Below are 19,590 nucleotides of genomic sequence, written 5' to 3' on the forward strand. Positions count from 1 at the left end.
CATAAAAATGAACAAGGGGAACTGTAAATTTAGAACTTTCAAAGAATGTCATTGTTTTAAGAACATATAATGAGTATTCCAAGTAAGAAAGTAGAACTTTTAATTATCAGCATCTTCCAGCTTTTAGTACTAGTGTACAGTTTTCATTGAAACAAGCAATACTGACCTACACATTTTCGTTTAGGATGGACTTAAATAACAAGTGACCTGGTAGCAGGTAAATTTGATTCATTTTGATACCATGTGAAAAAGATGTTTATCAGTTCACCTTGTTTTCCAATGAATATTTTCAAAGTTAAGTAACCTTAATAACTAGGGATTCAGTGGTGTGTAAACCGTCCAATAAATACTGAATAAGTGTGAAATGAATTTCGGAAGCTCAGACGAAGTGATGCAACAGATAGGACGAAGTATTTATTTGTAACACCAGTGATCTCCGATTTTCAGTGATTATTTTTTGCATGAATAGTATTAGATGTTTAAGGAATTTGTTTACCGTCTTTAAAATCGTTTTTCAGCTTTTGAGGCTTCTTCTGTCGAATAGATATTTGGTGGAGATTTTCACTATGGGACATATCAACAATATGCTCCTTACGAATAGCTTTATTGTCACTGACATCTTCATTTCTGAAATAATAAAATAAAATATATAAATTGGAACGTTTTAAACCTTGAATTTGCTTGTTTAAATTATACAAATGATTCTTTTTGAACATTAAAAGATCTAACGAACCTGGGATCATTTCCATATGACATCACAAATTCAACAGTATTAAGGAGTTCTATGTAGTAACAAGGTATTTGTCTGGTTTCGGGTCTCAACAATATCCTTGAAATCACTAATATTTTGCAACAAATGAAAGTGAGGGATCACTGGTTACTCTTTGACCTTGCTCGTCATCCAGAGATAGATAATTTAAAGTCGTGCTACTTTAGCCGAAAAATCTGTCAATGTTTCGATTACATAAGGCATATTTATATATATTCTCACATGACTCTCTCTTCTGAAATCTAATCGTTTCGAACTTCCAGTTTAGGCCTAAAAGTCTATAATTAATTCAGTTATCCATTCACTTTATCATTCTATCTAATCGACTGATTTGTTAAAGAAAAATTAGACATGATTAATAATAGGATCAGTCAGTCAGCTAGCGACAACGTAGAACTTTGTAAGTACGTACGTTTCCACAACTGTATAGTTTAACTGTAAGAATGCACTACTGTCGTTGGTAACATCATTAGCGTCAGCCTCAAATTGACAAGAATATTAGTGTTTTCTTCTTTAAGGACGATCTGATAAGTCTTCTAACTGAACGCCTGAATCAGCTTTCTAAGCTCTTCTAATAACTTTAGGCAAAACCTACACTACAACTTCAACATGATAGAAAAAGTGTGGTGTAGCGAGAAGCTTTAATCCAAGCCTATTTTACGTGCAAAACTCGAGAGTACTTGTAGTATTTCAGAAGGCATAAATGCATGTTACGTTTTTGTACGCCTACTAACTGACTCATAATAACATGCTAACGCTTTCATTTTATTCGCATCTTTACGATACGCACGTACCTTTTTATATAAGCATAACACTTTCATATAATATACTCACCCCTCACGGGACACTATACTTTATCGGATATAGTACTTTTCCGCTGAGTATTGATAACGTTAACCATACATCATTTCAGTGTTATTTTGAAATCAAACATTTAATTTAAACGATGTGCTGTTTTCTACAAGGAGCTATTTAGTGTCGGTCGCCATGTTTAGCCTATAAAGCACTAGAAAAAGCTACTTTATTTATCTTTCTTAAGTCATATTATGACCATGCGTGTGTGCATTTCATAGCTTACTCATCACATGTTTGTGGCTTATTTTTATCTGACTATAAATACTGGTAAAATCGAGTTGGCATACTCGCCTACTCCATTGTGCATTATTTCGTTTTGCCTCCCTTTCCGATCAACAACTGTACCATTGGATCCCAGTTCAGTGGTCTAGAGGTTAAGCGTTCGCGTGCGATAGTGATAGGTCTTGAGTTAAAATCTCACGGGCATGACCGTGGATGCGCACTGCTGGGGAGTCCCGTGTCAGGACGAAACGGCCGTGCAGTGCATCCAGGCTTACCATGGTGGTCTAGCTTTAAATGACTCACGAGTTCAACTATCATACTATGCGTATTCAAAACTACTAAAGTAGCATTATGTTCATGACAAAAAATACGTTCGTCAAATGAAACACGGAAGCACTCACCTGTGGATAAGACTATTTTGAAGCCTTTGTAAAACCTGATGATTATTTTGGGGTTGTAGATTGTCTGAAATCTTTGCATAAGAAGTCTTGGAAATCGCTCCTTGAGCCTGTAGTGACTCACATTTATCACGAGAACACAACTGGTTTAATAAAAACAATTATTATTATAACCAACTGTACCAGTGTTTGTTTTAATGTGCTTTTGTTTGACTGTGCTAATGACAGCTATTTTGTGCTTCCATTCTTGTACACACACTTCGATTGTAACTTCGCGCGAATTCGGTTACCTTCTGTAACCAAGGTTGTATCCTGGCACGATCTCGGTATCCTTTCGATGCCACGAGATCGCCAGCAAATATACACCTCGACTTGGTCCATTAATTGCCTTCTGATATTTGGCTTCTCGGAGATTTTATGGATCTATTTGGTTACGTCCAACCCTCGCCTTCTGATCTATTCTGGCACGTGTTTCTTTGTAGCGGTGTTCACAGTTAATCCCAACTCGACGCCACGCTACAAGCCCATGAATCTATTCTACTTGATTCAGCAACTAACAAACATAGTCCGTTTATAAAAACCAGCACGTACGTTCATCTTCGAACCACTCTGGATTAAGATTAATATAAGGCTCTCCTTGATCACAGGACATGAATTCCAACTACGCATTTTAATATACAAAATTGTGTGGCGCTATTTACGTCAATGTATTGCATGAGGCACAGAGATGCTTGATGAACTGTGAAAGGTATTAATTGGTCCTTTAAATATATCTGGAATATAGCACTGAGTGTTTCATCAACTATATCTTTGGTGATATCAAAACATGTCTTTTCAGCAAAATCATCTTCAATCAACTCATTCCTGAACAGATAACGAATAATTTCATGCTGACCATTCTGATTCTGAAGCTTTTCCAGGGATCACGTCTTGAACGATGAAAGATGCATTGATGTTCTTTCCCTTTTCTGGCTTGTTTCGACTTGTGGATTTCGACATGAAATTTGAATCTTCATCACTCTGTTTATATGGTGCTTATTAGAAAATTGTAAATTAAAACACATCCGCTATAAAATAACTTAAAAGTCTGTCTGCTATCGACTAATTGATTTCTTTGAAGTTGCTTCTTGTTGAATCAGAACGCTTCGCGTCTTTACCAAAGTGCGGTAGAGGGTAGTTTAACCAATAAACTGCATTAATTCTACCCATTTTCGTGATTATTTGTGGGTTTTTTATTTTGAAATCTGAGCTAACACGTTTTTATCAAAGCATTGTGGTTTCTGGAACCAGCGAACATTAAATTATCGGGCGCAAAGTGAGTTAGTGACACTGTAAAATAAAATACACTTACTAAGAGCTGAAGTTTATTACTGTGGTTGACTAAATAAATTAGCTACTTTATTGTGATCCAGGCCGTGTGAGCAAGCCGAATTGTGAGAGATAATTCAAACAAATGTGAAAATAAGATAAATGGGAATGAGTTACTGACTTGTGTTAACTATTGTACTGTGTAAGTTACAAGACATGTATCAAGCACAGCCATTCCAAGCGGTTAAAGGTGAACGATTAAACACTATGCGTTTATCAATTCTCCTATTAAGGCAATCCATTGCGGAAGCTGTATTAATCTCGACTGGGAGAGCATCCTGAATGGGAGGGACTGCAAATGAGAAATAAGTGTGAGAATACCTCGATTTTCGCCCTTTGATGTAAACTCTTTTGGGTCTTAGCTTAAGCGTTGTTCTGTTGATGTTCGATTAAGACGTTGATGGCTTGAAGTATAGGGCGTGTGCGTCATTATTAGATAATCTTTTATTCTCTTGTAGCTTGGCGAAAATAACACCAAATATCTACCTCTGTCTCCGTAGGTTTGATTTCTTGACTCCAACATTCACTTAATCACTCATATTTGTGCTGAATATAAGAGACTGATATCACTTTGTACAGACTGGGTTCATTAACGTTTGCGAGATCGTGATGAGACTGTCATTACGTCTTGAATATTATAAGAACAAGTTTGGATGTGACTGTGCCACGTTGTTTTCGCATGAAGTGAAGAAGTATATCTAATTTGGCTGCATCCCCAATCTAATTTAAACCAGTATACTTGGCCTCTGCGAATGTCAGTCTTAAAAGACGCTCCGAGGAAATATTTGCGGCCGGATTTTCAAAGATAACGTAGATTGCTTATTTTTAATTGAGTTGACGAATTTCTGGCAGACGTTTTAATACATCGTCTACTGCCCGTTTCTTCATTGCTTTGATGTTTTTTTAAGACCTAATTGAGTCATTTTCGCTTCTTATGAAACTTTACCTTCAGGCATCGAGGGTCAGTGAGCTCATTCCGGCTAGTAGGTTATTTGTGCGAATCAATGAGAGGGTTGGAATTTGATTGGTTCCTTATGTATCTGTTGATGTTGAGACATTCCAGCCCGCGAGGACTCTATGAATATCCCGTTCAATGTAGAACATTAGTTCAATAGTTCTAAGTGGGAGAAGTACCACTTTTTATCAGATTTGCAGTTAATTGATAACTCTGGAAATAAAACCATGTACAACATGTGAAAATGGAAGCGCGAAATAAAACCAGCATTAACAAATGATTTTCGCCATTATCCACATTTTGTGACACCGAAAGACTTCCAGACGACATTCTGTGGGATCGCAATGAAGTCACTGGGTGACAAGGAGTCATAACTTCTCACTGTAGAAAGAAAGTTACTACTGCTTCAACACTTGAATCTTCGAACCCTTGAATGCAACGTTCACTTGAGTCTGAGAAATTATGGTTTCTTAAATTACAGAATTGAGTACGATAAAACATTTAAGCTCACCACAGCAAGGTTGAAAATTCTGGCTATTGCGAACGACATATATCGAGAAATGATTCACTGACGTAACTTAATTGAAGGATACTGAAAGTCTATAAGAGTTAGTAAGTTGTGCATGGCAAAGTACAATTCGCACAGAAATAACATAAGTATGGCACCAATTACATTCCGCCTGTAGCTCTTCTGTTGTTATTGTCTGACTAAAACCCGTGCAAAGATGGAGCGTTGTGCAAAGTGTTGGCATCCCCATCCCATAGAAAACAATTTCGCCAAACTAGCGCTAACCGCAGTAAATAAATTCGATCGTCCAAACTCCGTACAGTGAATTGAAGAACAGTTGTAACGACCAAAATGCCAATATTCTTTTTAAACCTAGGAGTGACAAATCAAAATTCATTCGATTAGATCACACGGAAGTGAGTAGATACAACTTCGCGGTTTTCGTAATCAGAGAAACAAATTAGACACCAGCTGGACAGAGAAGAATGGATTCAAGAGAGCTTCTGCTGCACCTCTGTTTCGAAAAAGAAAATGCTCCACACACAGTGAGTTGATTCGTTGCTGTTCAAGGAGTCGGGAAAAACACTTATAGGATGGGAGTCTAATGGGAACAGAATCATCGAACCATTCTTCAAAACAAAGAATGAATGAATTGTGGTCACCAGAGCGTGTAGACTGTTAGCATAGGCTGGGCAGACTCATGTTTCTATTGTTGATAAAGGCGGAATTCTTAGGTAAATCCAGAGGATCGACATCAACATTTAAGCAACTAAGCTGTTAAACTGTTAAAGTTTTAGTACCACTGTCATATTTCGTCACAAGATTATTGATTATTCAACAATACGTCTAAGTGGTCAACTGGTTGTGTTCGATCCCAAGGTTGCAAGCCTTGGATTTGATTACTGGGTCCAAATTCTTGAATTCGCTCAGCCGATAAGCCGCATACTATTAAGGAACAGCTGTCTAGTACTTCAAAATTTTCAGTGATCGTCAAAAATCAAATGATTCATGGAGTAAATAAAATTTGACAATCCCCACAACCTCATATTGAAATAGTAAAACGCTTAGCTCCTAGTGGTTTTTATCGATTGTGGAGAAATGGAGTTAGGGCTAAGCGTCATGTAGTAGTATATGTAAGGCGAAAAACCTCTCAGAAAATATTTAGTTTATCCCGAAAGCTATAACTTTTCTTCGAGTGTTCATTTACTGAGGAAAAACAAGCTCCCGAATAGAAAGCAGTTATGTTCGTTCCTATGTACAGAGGAACAGTAGAATTCCCTTATACACTTACGAAAACTTATGTTTACTATCGTGCAGACATTGGTAATCTCATGATATGTGACAACGGACTCACTTTAATTTACTCAATAACTCTACACTACTAATAACTGTAGCACTTTAGACTTATACGTCCTCAATTTTCGGCTTTCCTGTATATGCCTGCCCACTTGTCTGTGTCCCATTCATTGTCTACCTTACTTATAAGCTGATGGCCACTTAAATAAACGACCTGGTACAAATAATCACCATTCGGATTCACATTTGTCCTCCTGTTATCAACTGCATAAAACTATATCTTCCCGTTTCACTACGTATTTGACTATTTAGTACCATCATTGAACGAGTGCAGTCAGTCGAATTTTGTGAGAGTACCTAATACACATAAATTTTATCGCGTATAGTGATAGTATAGATTATAGTGGGGTCTAATAACGGACCGCTTTAAAGAAACCTACGCCCAGAAATCGGTTATATTTGGTTCATAGCAAGCTTCAACACCAATCTTACACTAAATAGCTGACAGTCTACCCATAATAGCAGGGATAATTGGTGGAAATTATTGATTCCCCAATGTTGATAGGTTAAACAGTGTTCTATATGAAGCTGAGGTACAATTGTATTATTGACTTTACGATTGATTGTGTGAATATATTCCACACGAGAAGCCCCGAAGGCACTCCACAAAAATTTATGCTGATGTATAGACTCATGAAATCATTTCGCATAATCCAAAGTCTAAAATTTCAACCACGGGTCTTAAATCGGCTTTTTGATAACGATGGATTGCAACATCGAATATCAAACACAGCAAAAGAATTCGTTGATTCCGTAGAATAGTATTTGTTTATCTATAATAAATTCGGATCTATTAGCCACATCCGGTTTCTAGGAAGGATTTAATTTGTCTTCTCGTAACAGTAGGAAAACTCATTACATGTGACGTTACTAACACGAGTCTGTTTTCCTTATTGCAGGACAACAAAGAGTAAGCGCACTGGAAGGAGAGGATCAAGCTCTACGGAAGCTGAACCTGCAGAACGATAGACAAAACTATTTTGTAATAAGTTTTCTCTTTTTGTAATATGACCGCGTCTTTCAATTTTAAAACATATCTCTGTTGTGCCAGTACGCCGTGTTCTCAATTCAGAGGCAGTTACCAGTTCTGACTGTTGTGTTGTTGTTTCAGATCGTTCCTGCTTCCGAATAAGCATTAATGCAACGTGCTGCACTATAAATATACTAGTAGAACTGTAAACGCAATAATGGCGATCACAGACCCAAAGTGAAACTCTAGTAAGAACAAGGGCAGCTTGGCTTTAAACTTTATCTGTTTCAGAACGTTAAAACAACTAGATTAGCACAAAAATATTATAGTTCTCTCATCATCCCCCTTGACATCGCCTATTGTTTTAGTGAAAAAGAAACATTCCTTACTACAACTGTGCGTAGATTACAGACGTCTTAATGCGGTCATATTACAAAAAGAGAAAACTTATTACAAAATAGTTTTGTCTATCGTTCTGCAGGTTCAGCTTCCGTAGAGCTTGATCCTCTCCTTCCAGTGCGCTTACTCTTTGTTGTCCTGCAATAAGGAAAACAGACTCGTGTTAGTAACGTCACATGTAATGAGTTTTCCTACTGTTACAATTTTATTTTTCAATAATCGCGGTAATGTATGTGTATATAAGCAAACAACTTTATCGGTTTCTTTACCATTGATGCAGAGAAACATTAGATATAAATCATAAATGTGGATATAAATGAAGTGTGACAAATGGAGAAATGGTTGTCTTTATTTGGTCGTTACAGAATCACTGAATCTACATGTCGCAGTAGATTCCCCAACATTAATCTTCATCTGTTTTTACAGCGATTAACACTACTTTGGTCTACTTAAATACAACCTTCTTCCATTTGGTTCAACTTATTCTACAGCTATATTTCAGGAAGTCATGAATAATGTAGCCAGTGAACGTAAAATTGTTGAGATTTATCAGAATGATCATACCATTCATGGTTCTGATATAACAGCGCATCATCAGAGACTTATTGCTTTACTGCACTGGCGATCACAGAAAAATATTAAAGGAAATACAAGTAGGTGTTCATTTTGTGTGTCAAGTTTCGAATGTCTTGGTACGCTTAGTGACATTAACGGTTCTAAACCAGATATGAAACAATTAGCTTCACTGACAAATGCATTCTCCAAAAAGTCTTATAGAACTAAGTTAACGAGTAGGTGCTCTTTAATATCTTTGCTGTTTTATTCCTAATTTTTGCTTGTCGTTCATTTCACATTTTGACATCCGATTCATAGAAATGGGGTGGTGAACATGCGTCATGCCTACGAAGTTGACCAACGTTTCTTTAAAGTGTCGCTGTTCTTCAAACTTACTCTCTTTGTGTAATTTCTATACTTATTACAGATGCATCACATATGGGTATTTGTGGACCTCAGGAGAAACAAGGTAAGCAAGAAGTCTGTTAAACACTAAGTTACTACTGATCAAAAAGATTATCTAGAAACTGAGTGGGCAGCATAAGCTGCGTTTCGGGTTGTTGAACGCCCACATAAATATTTATATATAATCAAATCCACCACTGTTACAGATTATCTAACCTTGAAGTTCACTTATCATCCTAAAAAATTCTGAGCACGTTTTCAAGCTACTACAGATTAACGATGAAGTATTGTTCTGATTGATTATGATCATGCAATCCATCAAAGTGTCAAACAAATCCAACATGTCAATCGTATATCTCAAAAACCCTCAAATAGCCTGTCAAAACTACAGATTGTTTACCAGTACAACGTCTACCGGTGTGTCATATAGATCTCTATAGAACAACTCGTTGATACTTGGAATGTATATTCATTACCATACGAAAATGATGGAATGCTAAACTGAAATGTAAATCTCCTGAGTTACCCACTGCTCGTCGTGGTATTTTGTGTTTAAACGATCGTGATGTTATCCCTCCTTGAATACGCAGTCCTTTCCTTGAAGATATTCATATTCCATATTTGACTGTTGATCGGAGGTAAATGCAGATATATGTCATACAGAAAATAATAGTGAGGAATGTTATAATTGAGAAAATCATCCTTTGAAGTTGACTCAATGACCAGTATCATTTGAGACCTAACAAATACTTTATGTAGAACATTGTGATCTATTTCTTGACAATACTATGCACCTGTAGTCATTAATCCTCTTTCTAAGTAACCTGAAGCTTTTTCACAACGTCACCATATTCTGACTTTGAAATTCAAGCACCAAGAAACGTTTTCCGTTAAGGTCACCATGGTACTTGTGACTGATAACGGTCCTCATTTTGCTGCAGATGCATTTACTACCTGGTTGAACAGTATAAAGTGCAGAAATCTATTCACTGCATCCAAACACCTTTGTTCTAATGGTCAGGCAGAAAATTCTGTCACAATATTAAAAACTGCTATTGAATCTATATCTACTTCAACATTTATTGAACTGGAGAAGGGAGTAGATACATTTCTACTGCAACATAGAAATGCTAAACATTCTGTCACGAAAAAGATCCCATAAAAGCTATCATACTAATGAGTACATTCCAGATGATACAGTGCTTACATCCAATACACAGTCTGTCGGATACACTATGTACCTAAAGAACTAAAGAATTAGTGCATTCGGTAAGAATTCTCGAAAAATTGTGATTTGAGGCACGTAGAACCAGAGGTGTACAACTGGACGTGCTATATTTAGAATTCGTTATAAGTGAGCGATCAAGTAAAAAAACTATTAATTTGCACAAACATCAAAGCCTAAACAGTCATCCCAGTCCCATACTTAAGATTATTATTGGAGAATAACGGATCATTAAAAAAATCAACATCCTTCAAAACTGCATCAGATTTCCGATCACCATTTAATTCACTCAACATATTTCCCTCAGACGTATAACGAATTTCATCGGAAGTATGTGACTCATTAGGATAAACGATATCTCGTACAACTACATCAGAAATTTGTTAAGTTGATTGACTAGAATACTTTATCTCACAATGATTATGAATGTCATTTAATTCTGGAATGCTACAAGACTCGATACTGCTTTTCGGAATCGTGGACAAAGATAAATGATCATTAAAATCACTCAACTTAATAGTGTCGGAATGACAAAGTTTGGCATTAATTGCGGCGAAATGAACAGTAGTATTACACCCTGCCTTTATGTGTCCAATTTTACCACATTTAACAATGACATTACGTCAAAAGACATCATCATTTGACCTTTAGTGTGTATGTTTTTGACCTTGTCAACGGACTGGAGTACATCCTTAACACTATGCTTCACTTGGTGTTTGTAGAGTGGTTTTAAAATGGTTACTAAATACTTTGTTAAGGTATGATGGGAGGATTCGCACACGTCCGAAATTGGTCTCAATGGGATATCTGGTATGTGTACTTTCGGTAATCCCATTGAGGATAATTTTACACATGTACGATTCCCCTTATCATACTGTAGCAAAGTGGTTAGTAACCATTTTATAATCACTCTACAAACACCCAGTGAAACATAGTATTAGGGATATATTTCAGTCCGTCGACAAGTTCAAAAACATACGTACTAAAGGTCAAACGATGATGTCCTTTGACGTAACAAAATTGCTCACAAGTGTCCTACTCAGAGAGACTGAAAAATATATCTGTGAACAATTTGGAAAACAAGAAGTAGATACAAAAATCCCTATGGAGATCATCAAGGAATTATTACTAAAATTTACTATGAACGTACATTTCAAATTCAGTGGTCAGATGTATGGACAAATAGATGTTGTCACGATGGTTTCATACCTAGGTCCCATATTGGCCGACATTTTTCTCGTTAAACTAGAAAACAGTCCACTGACACAACAGATTGATAAGTTTTCATTTTACTGTCGATATATGGACTATACGTTTATCCTTTGTAACGACCATACTGGCTTGATAAAAACACTCGAGCGATTCAATGGAATTCATCTGTCCATTAAATTCACATGTGAATGAGAAAATGGAGGTAAAATAGAATTTCTAAACGTCCTACTTACAAAGAGAAAAGACGAGTCATTAAGAGGAAACATAAACAAGAAAACTCAAGGACGGGCCAGTACACAATTTTTTTAGTTTTGTTCCTCTACAATACTAAAGGAACCTGATTAAAACACTTCAACACAGGATCAAGACTATATACTCTCTAGATGCAGTGGAAGACAGAACAAGGGCATTGCACACGACCCTGAAAGAAAACGGATATCCGGAGAAATTTATAAATAAACATATAACCAATGAAAGAGAGTATAAGGAATGCCTAACCGTGAGCAAAAAGCCTCTGTATATACGCATACAATTCAGAGGCGATGTATCTAGTGAAATACCAAGACTAGTTACGCAGATTGATCCAAAGAACTTCTAATGCAGGTAGACTACAATCAATGTTTTCCACACGTCTAATGATCACTTCGAGGTTGGAAGATACATTACCTAGACTAGCCACTTCTTTCTTTATCTATCAATTCAACTGCTCCTGTGGAGCAAGTTATATTGGTAAATGTTCTAGGAATATGTATATACTGGCTCGTGGGCACCTCTCAGTATGGTTAAGCAAAGATGTAGTTAACACTGTCGACAGCTCCATTTTGGCTCATTTCATTCAAACAGGACATACAGCTAACATTGAGAAATCTTTCACAATAATAGACCGTGTTAACAACAGTCTACCCAATCCCATCAGACAGCTGGAGCGATTGCTATTCAGATCAAAAAGCCAGGGCTTCGTATTCAAAAGAAATATGTTCAGCCCCTCCTTTTACCCTGACTAATTTCGGCCCCAAATAGTCAATAATCAATTTAACAATATGGTGACGTAATTTGATTAGTTTTCATTGTTATATCCACACATCTTACCATTGTCATTAGTATTATTATCATTGTTATTATTATACCACTTGATAACCGTTTCGAGATATTTATTCAGCACCCACCCCTATCTACTATACTTTACCTAATTCATATTTTTCTACATATTATGTAATTTTCCATTGGTAATTACATTATTCTTTCTCTCACCCCATGTTGACCATAGTTAAGATTATGAGTCAATTGGAGCTAGACCACCATGAAAAAGCTGGAAGCACTGGATAGCCGTTTCGTCCTACTGTGGGACTCCTCAGCAGTGGAGGTGGTCTAGCTTCAAATGACTTACGATTTCAACTATTGAAACTTCGATAATGATATTAGAAGACGAAGATTATCAGAACTACGTGATATATTAGCGCAATACATTTCGAACAATCTGATCACACATATACTTGTTAAGAGCATTTATATATAAAAATAAAAGGTCAACTAGACAGGAAACAAGGTAAGAGGAAATAAGGATAATGATAAGAGTAATAATAATAATAATGTGAACACAAAGCGAAACCTAATCACTCTGGATAATAAGTCAATATTACCAGGGTAGGTTTAAGGTAAGACAAACTGTTTTTGAACACACAAAGGGAGTTTGGATTTTCGTATGGCCAAGGCTTCAATAAACCTTAGTATACGCCCTTTTACACTTTTATACAGGACTACAAAAGCTGAATTTAGATCAATCTTGTGACCTGTTTCAATTATATGTTTAGCAATAGAGGATGATGGATGTTTATCCTCTGCTCCTATTGGGTCACTTGATTGTATTTGTTTCTGAAGTCATATTAGTCAACTCTAACATTAACAAAATCCTTGATTCACATATTACAATTTTAAGATGATCTATTCTGCCTTAAATCTGACCAATTTTATAGATTATTAATTTGGATCTGAGATAATTGTAGAACCTGATGAGAAGTTTATTGAAATGAATATTTCTTCGAATCAGAAATGAATTCAGTGAAGTAATTTCTTTTTGTTTTCGACGAAATCACTTACTTAAACTATACATTCAGATTTATATTTAGTTATATGGAAAGTATATATATATCTATAGGAAAATAAAAAATATTGTGTCATAAAATGGATTCCAGACTAAATATTAAATGAGGGTACGTACTAATCAAAGGATAAGGAAGAAAATTATTATCAGCATAACGGTTGTGGAGATTATTAAGTTTTTGATTGAGATCATGAACTGATTGATGTCAGATCACCATTGAAAACCTGGAAGCACTGAACGGCCGTTTCGTCCTATTGTAGGACTCCTCAGTGGCCCAGTAGATCAAGGCCCTGGGTTCGGATCCAGCGAACGTACATTCCCACCTTAACGTTTACTGGATCATTCGTATCTCATTACATCCATTGCCTCAAATCTAGTACTTGCTTCCACAGACAATAGTCGTTAGACTACAAACATATATTCAGCGGAATTTCTACCATTGTTATTTCCTCACAGCTGAAGTGATCATATATCATACATGTACATGTCTCAGCATAATCCATAAAAATGCACACATACCTAAAAGGCTAATATTTGAACGAAGAATATTCTTTTCGATAAATTCTCTTCAGGTTCTACAATTATATATCCAAATTAGTAATCCGGAAAATGGCCAAGGTAAAGGCAATGTACATCGTTTAGAGCATGTGAATTTAGGATTGTGATAAACAAAATACAATAAAATTGTTAATGTTAATATGACTCATATAAAATGTTAACTTGAATCTGCATATGTGTTAAATGAAAATTTTAAGATCCATGATCAGAATAAATATGGGTCAAATAGGGTGACACAGAAATAATAGTGCAATTACAATTCGATCAAATAAGTAAGAAGTGATACGGAGGGATGAATGCGAAGTGAATGAATCATGATATTTAACCGATAATACTAATAATAGTAATAATACAAAGAATTATGAATAAAGATTACATGGACAATTACAATTGACTACGAAAGGTAATAGTCAAATTGGGTCATTCAATAGTTAAGATTACGATTGATTAATTGGCCTTGATGTTGGCCAGGGGAGGAGGAGTGGTTGAACATATTTCTTCTGTACGCATAGCTCCGGTTTCTTCATTCGGATGGCTACTGCTTCAGCCGTTTGAAGGACTTTCAGTCTGACCAATTTTGGCAAAAAATTACTTACCTTATAAATAATTGAAAAAGATTGGTTTATACTGGCACTATGACCGGTTTGTACTAAATGGGCCAATATTGAGCTGTTCACCTTCTTCATCAAACCTTTGTTTAACCACGCTGGAAGGTGTTCACGAGCACGAAAATGTAAATTCCTAGAACTTTGACCAATATAACTTGCTCCACAGGAGCAGTTGAACTGATAAATACAAAATGAGGTGGTCATTCTAGGTAATTCATCTTTTAGCTTCGGTGTAACCATTGGGCGCGTAGAAAATACTAATCGCAGTTCTCCGGCGTCAAAAGACTTTTGTATTGTCCTACGTAGTCTCTGAGTTAGTATTTCGCTAGCCGCATCCCCTCTGAATTGTAGACGCATGAACAAGGATTTCTTCTTCACTGTTTGTATTTCGCCTTCGTGACCATATATTTAATCATAAACTTTCTAGGGTAGCCGTTCTCCCTGAGAGTATTATGCAAGGTGGTAAGCTCTTGTTCGATTATATCAGCAGAACATATAATGCGAATACGGTAGCTAAGGTTTTTGATCAAATTTCGTTTGTACTGTAGAGGTACAAAGCTCATGAAATTCGTATACTGCCCAGTCCAAGTACTTTTTCTGTTTATATTCCTTTTTAACGATCCATCCACTCTCTTAGTCAAGAGAACGTCCAAAAAGGCTATTCGGCCATCATTCTCTTCTTCAGATGTAAACTGAATGGCTGGATGCACTTCATTAAATCGTCTAAGAACCTCTTGCGGTGACGTATTATCTTTACAGAGGATGAACGTGTCATCCACGTATCTACAGTAAAATGTGAAGTTGTGAATCTTTTTTAGTGGACCATTTTCTAGTTTAGCTAGAAAAATATCAGCTAGTATAAAGCTCAGTGGTAAACCCATTGCAACACCATCTGTTTGTCTATATATTTCACCGTTGAACTTGAAATTTACATTCATGGTGCATTTGAGTTATAACTCTTTCACGACGCTAATAGGGACAGTAGTTTCAATTTCATTTTTTATCAGCTGTTCACCTATATATTCTACAGTCTCTATGAGTGGGACGTTTGTGAATAACGATGTTACATCCAATGACGTCATCTTTAGTCTCAACGTATTCGCGTTTTTGATTTTATCAACAAATTGGAACACATCCTTAACACTATATTTTACAAGCTTTTCGTGTAGAGGTTTCAATACAGTTACCAGCCATTTAGCTATAGTATGGTAAGGAGAGTTATACATATCTAAAATAGGTCTTAATGGGACCCCCGTTTTGTGCACCTTTGGCAATCCATACAATCTCGGCTGATGGGTTCCCACTGGTTTAATCATTTCATATAAACCCGATGGGATAGCCTGTTGGTCCCTGAGCTTCTTCAAAGATCTAGTAAGTTGCCGACGTCGAGCTTTCTGCTTGTCAAAACGTGCTTCCATCTCTTCAAGAATACGTGGTGTATATCTTACTACAAGTTTCACAGTACCTATAATGGAAAGGAGATTATTATAACTTGTTTGATATGATTTAAACTGGAAAAACAATGTATAACAATTAATTATGAATATACTAATACTACGCATAATGTGGATTAAAACAAGCATATATAGACGAGTATTCTAGCATTGTGAGAACGCGACAATAAGGATATTAACATGAAACTCTGTAATAATGAAATATCACATGTATTGATAGAGAGAAAAACATCTTAAAATCTACGGTACATCACCTTGTGCTAATTTCAAAAGTTCAACAGCTCTTTCATGATGTTCACTCTCCACAGAAATCCCATTTACTGATAGTAATTGATAACCACGATTTAAACCATCATGACGATCTGCAACACCACCAGGAATAATTCGACTTATGTTCTTTACCACCCATAACATTGAAACCTAGACCTTCATTAGTCTTTGGTAGTTCTATGACACGTGGATGAGCGTGTCCTTCACTTGCAGCAAAAGCTGCGACAGTAGCTTTGGCTGTTGCACTTGCTTTCACCTAATAAAGAGTTTAAATAAAATGAAGAATAAAAGTCGGTCAGTTACTACTTAGAACCTAGTATGTATGTAAATCGGTTCACATTGTCATATCTCATTAGCATACAAGATGAAATTGTAAGGTCTTATCACAGAATAGTAGATGTAGTAATAGTATCACCGATAATACGAAAGATTAGACATCGAAGATATCATTCAAGAGAATACAAATTAATGTAATAAAGAACTATGAGGAATTCAGAAAATAATAACTTGGGCAGATAGAAAACAGATGCGCCTGCGCTACTACAAAACCTGTCATCCAAAGTCTTTAACCACTGATTACGATAATCAGGCGGACATCACCTAGGTAGTTTACACCGACTAATACGGCTGTCTGGTTGCCAATGACTATACGGAACGATACCACGTCTTGGCTGGGCCCCTTAAGTCTATTTATTCAAGCACATAAACGTTGGTACAAGAAGACACCAAATATATATGCGCCACAAATCATTTGATTGGTGTGAGGACTGGGACACTACCTGGCAGACCAAACAGGAGCGGGTGGTCTTCTTAGGAGACCACCTTTGACGTAAAGGTCTAATCGATAAGGCAGTGGAGCAACGTAGGGATGTTCAACTGGTAGCCGGTGACCAACGCCATTTGTTTTCTCAGGATTCTAGGGTCTATGTACACCATTGGTTTGGAATCAGGATTTTCCAACATCCCTGAGCGGACCCTCCGTATCCACCAACCCGGTTAAGGCGTCGGACATTCGCTTTTCGCCCTCTCAGTATGGGGCGGGTATGCCGGAACGAGTCCAACGACGAGAGAATAAAATGTAAAAGGTCTCTCTTATGAAGACAAACTAACACAACTAAATTTATTTCCGTGATCTTGCTGTAGAATACGGAGTAATATAATATTGGCTTATCCCATAATGAACGATGACCCTGACATTAATGTCTTATCTTTTCCTCCCGTCTAGGACTGATCATTTGAAAGGACATTTGAAGAAAGTTTAAAAACCGAGATCACGTCGTCTTACGTCTGGAGTTTCGTTTCTCGCACCGAGTAGTGAATTACTGGAATTCTCTAGCGGAACACGTAATATCAGCACCTCCTGCTGATGTATTCAAAACCAGATTGGACCTCTACAGTGTTACAAACTGCAAGGATTAATGTAGGTGGTATACCTCCCACCCTTATCACTGAAGACTGAATAAATTCATAGAAGCAGTTACTTCAATGGTAGTAATATGTAAAAGATTGCATATAATTGAATGATACAAGAAGAAGGAACTAGTCCGTAGAAAAGTATAAAGTAATCTTAATCTCATGTTTTAAGGGTACAGTGAGTGTATATACCTAAGCCATTGTGGTGGGTTTTGAGCTTGTGGTGGACCAAAAAGTATAATAACCAAAAATTAGCGATAAAGTTATTACGTCCAAAAGTTAATGTAACAATAACAATTTATAAATTAGTAACACAAATTAAAAGTTCAGGGACGTTACTTAAATCAGCTAGTTGTCGCGTGTTCCGTTGAGTCTTGGTCCCGAAAATCCGCAATTATAAATGAGTAATAATTCCAATGAGGTAAATATGACTCCAGTAAGTTTCTTTGACGTAGGGTGTAATAGAAATGGCACAGCAGTCTAAAATATGAATAATACTTGATTTAGAATGCGATTTGCTCGATAACGCGTGAGAATAGAACAAGGAGCGTGTGTGTGTAATAGTGTATTTGCGAACAACCAAAAGTGTGTCACGCTGTTAGTATCACAACGGAAAAAGTCTTCAAGGTCATTTACTTAAACAACAGGTACAATCATTTAATGATAAATGTACATGCAGTGAGAAATTGACAAAACAAATACAAATAACATTGAAAACTATTTACAAAATAAGCTTGTCAGGTTTATCTCCACATAGCTCCCCCCAGAGTGTCCGGAGGTAACACTGGTTATAATTTTTAAAAAAAATGTAAGGATAAGATATATACATGTATACAAAAATAATATTTACAGTTATAGCTAACAAAAATGTGGAGATGAGTGTGACATGTAGCAGAGATGTAGCATAGCATAATAAACACACAAAAAATGAAGACACTATCATTTAATGTCTTGGTTGGCTAACAATGATAATAATAATGTGCAAAACTGCTAATGACCCAAACACACACCAAAAAATTGAAATGTTGATTTTTGTGTATAATGAATAAATAATTGAATAGAGTTTACCCGTTTATTATTGTAATAAATTTTTTTTTGAAAAAAATGTGACAAAACGAATAATTGTGGGAAAATGTGATTAATTATGAACAATGTGAAAAGAAAAAAATTTTTTAGATGAGATTGATAGTGTAGGTCCTCGATAATTGTTTGCTTTGATTGTTTTAGTTTTTTTATACAGCAAAATGTACGTAACGCTTTGGTGTTTTATAAGTCTCCCAGAACGTGTTAAACAAGAGGGTGTAGTGCTAAGTTTTTCCTCTTCCTCTTGTTTCTTAGCAATAGATGGGAGTGGTTGTCTGTTCGCAGTATTGTCTTCTGTGTCTTAAGAGACTTCATAAAAAGCTGGTTTTATTCGGTCTATGGAAATTGTCTCATGGTTCCCATTTTTGATGATAATGAAATAGTTTTGAGTGCGTTTTATTACTTTATAAGGGCCTTCATATGGCGGTGTCAGTGGCTTTTTCACCGCGTCTATTCGAACAAAAGCAAATTTGCACACTTCTAAATGTTTATCGAGATGGACTCGGTTGTTGTATTCTCGAGGTGGTATTGACTTGATGTTCTGCATCATTTGTAGTAATCTGCTTACAAAACGAGAAGAGTCTCCTGGCGTTGTGGGTTCATTCTTGACCAGCTGTCCTGGTAACGTTGATGTCGTGCCATAGACTAGTTCAGCGGCCGTGCATCCGATGTCTTCCTTTATTGACGAGCGAATCCCAAGGAGAACGAGCGGTAAAGCATCGCTCCATTTTGAAGAGTCCGGTTGTGCCATCAGAGAGCTTTTTAGTTGGCGATGGAATCTTTCGACCATGCCATTAGCTGCCGGATGATAAACTGTCGTTTTAACATGATTTACTCCAAGAAGTTTAGTGAAGGCGTGAAATAGGACGGACTGGAATTGGGGACCGCGGTCTGTTGTGATTGTTG

At 36.5% G+C, this 19,590-nt stretch overlaps 2 protein-coding genes across 2 annotated transcripts; one reads left to right on the top strand and one right to left on the bottom strand.

Annotated features, from left to right (window-relative positions):
- Nucleotides 1-85: 85 nt before the first annotated feature.
- LIN7C_2 (Protein lin-7 C) lies at nt 86-18,498 on the bottom strand. Its single transcript, XM_051212779.1, has 5 exons — nt 17,941-18,498; nt 16,173-16,444; nt 11,136-15,929; nt 2,248-5,447; nt 86-627 (listed from the first exon to the last, which is right to left on the bottom strand). The coding sequence occupies exons 2-3, from the start codon at nt 16,330-16,332 to the stop codon at nt 15,415-15,417; spliced, it is 675 nt and encodes a 224-aa protein (XP_051068696.1). The 5' UTR covers nt 16,333-16,444; nt 17,941-18,498; the 3' UTR covers nt 86-627; nt 2,248-5,447; nt 11,136-15,414.
- MS3_00004819 (uncharacterized protein) lies at nt 7,480-10,209 on the top strand. Its single transcript, XM_051212783.1, has 2 exons — nt 7,480-8,824; nt 8,871-10,209. Exon 1 carries the CDS (start codon nt 8,309-8,311, stop codon nt 8,627-8,629), a length of 321 nt encoding a protein of 106 aa, XP_051068697.1. The 5' UTR covers nt 7,480-8,308; the 3' UTR covers nt 8,630-8,824; nt 8,871-10,209.
- Nucleotides 18,499-19,590: the final 1,092 nt, after the last annotated feature.

This window comes from Schistosoma haematobium, chromosome 3, assembly GCF_000699445.3.
Source record: "Schistosoma haematobium chromosome 3, whole genome shotgun sequence".
NCBI classification, from domain to species: domain Eukaryota; kingdom Metazoa; phylum Platyhelminthes; class Trematoda; order Strigeidida; family Schistosomatidae; genus Schistosoma; species Schistosoma haematobium.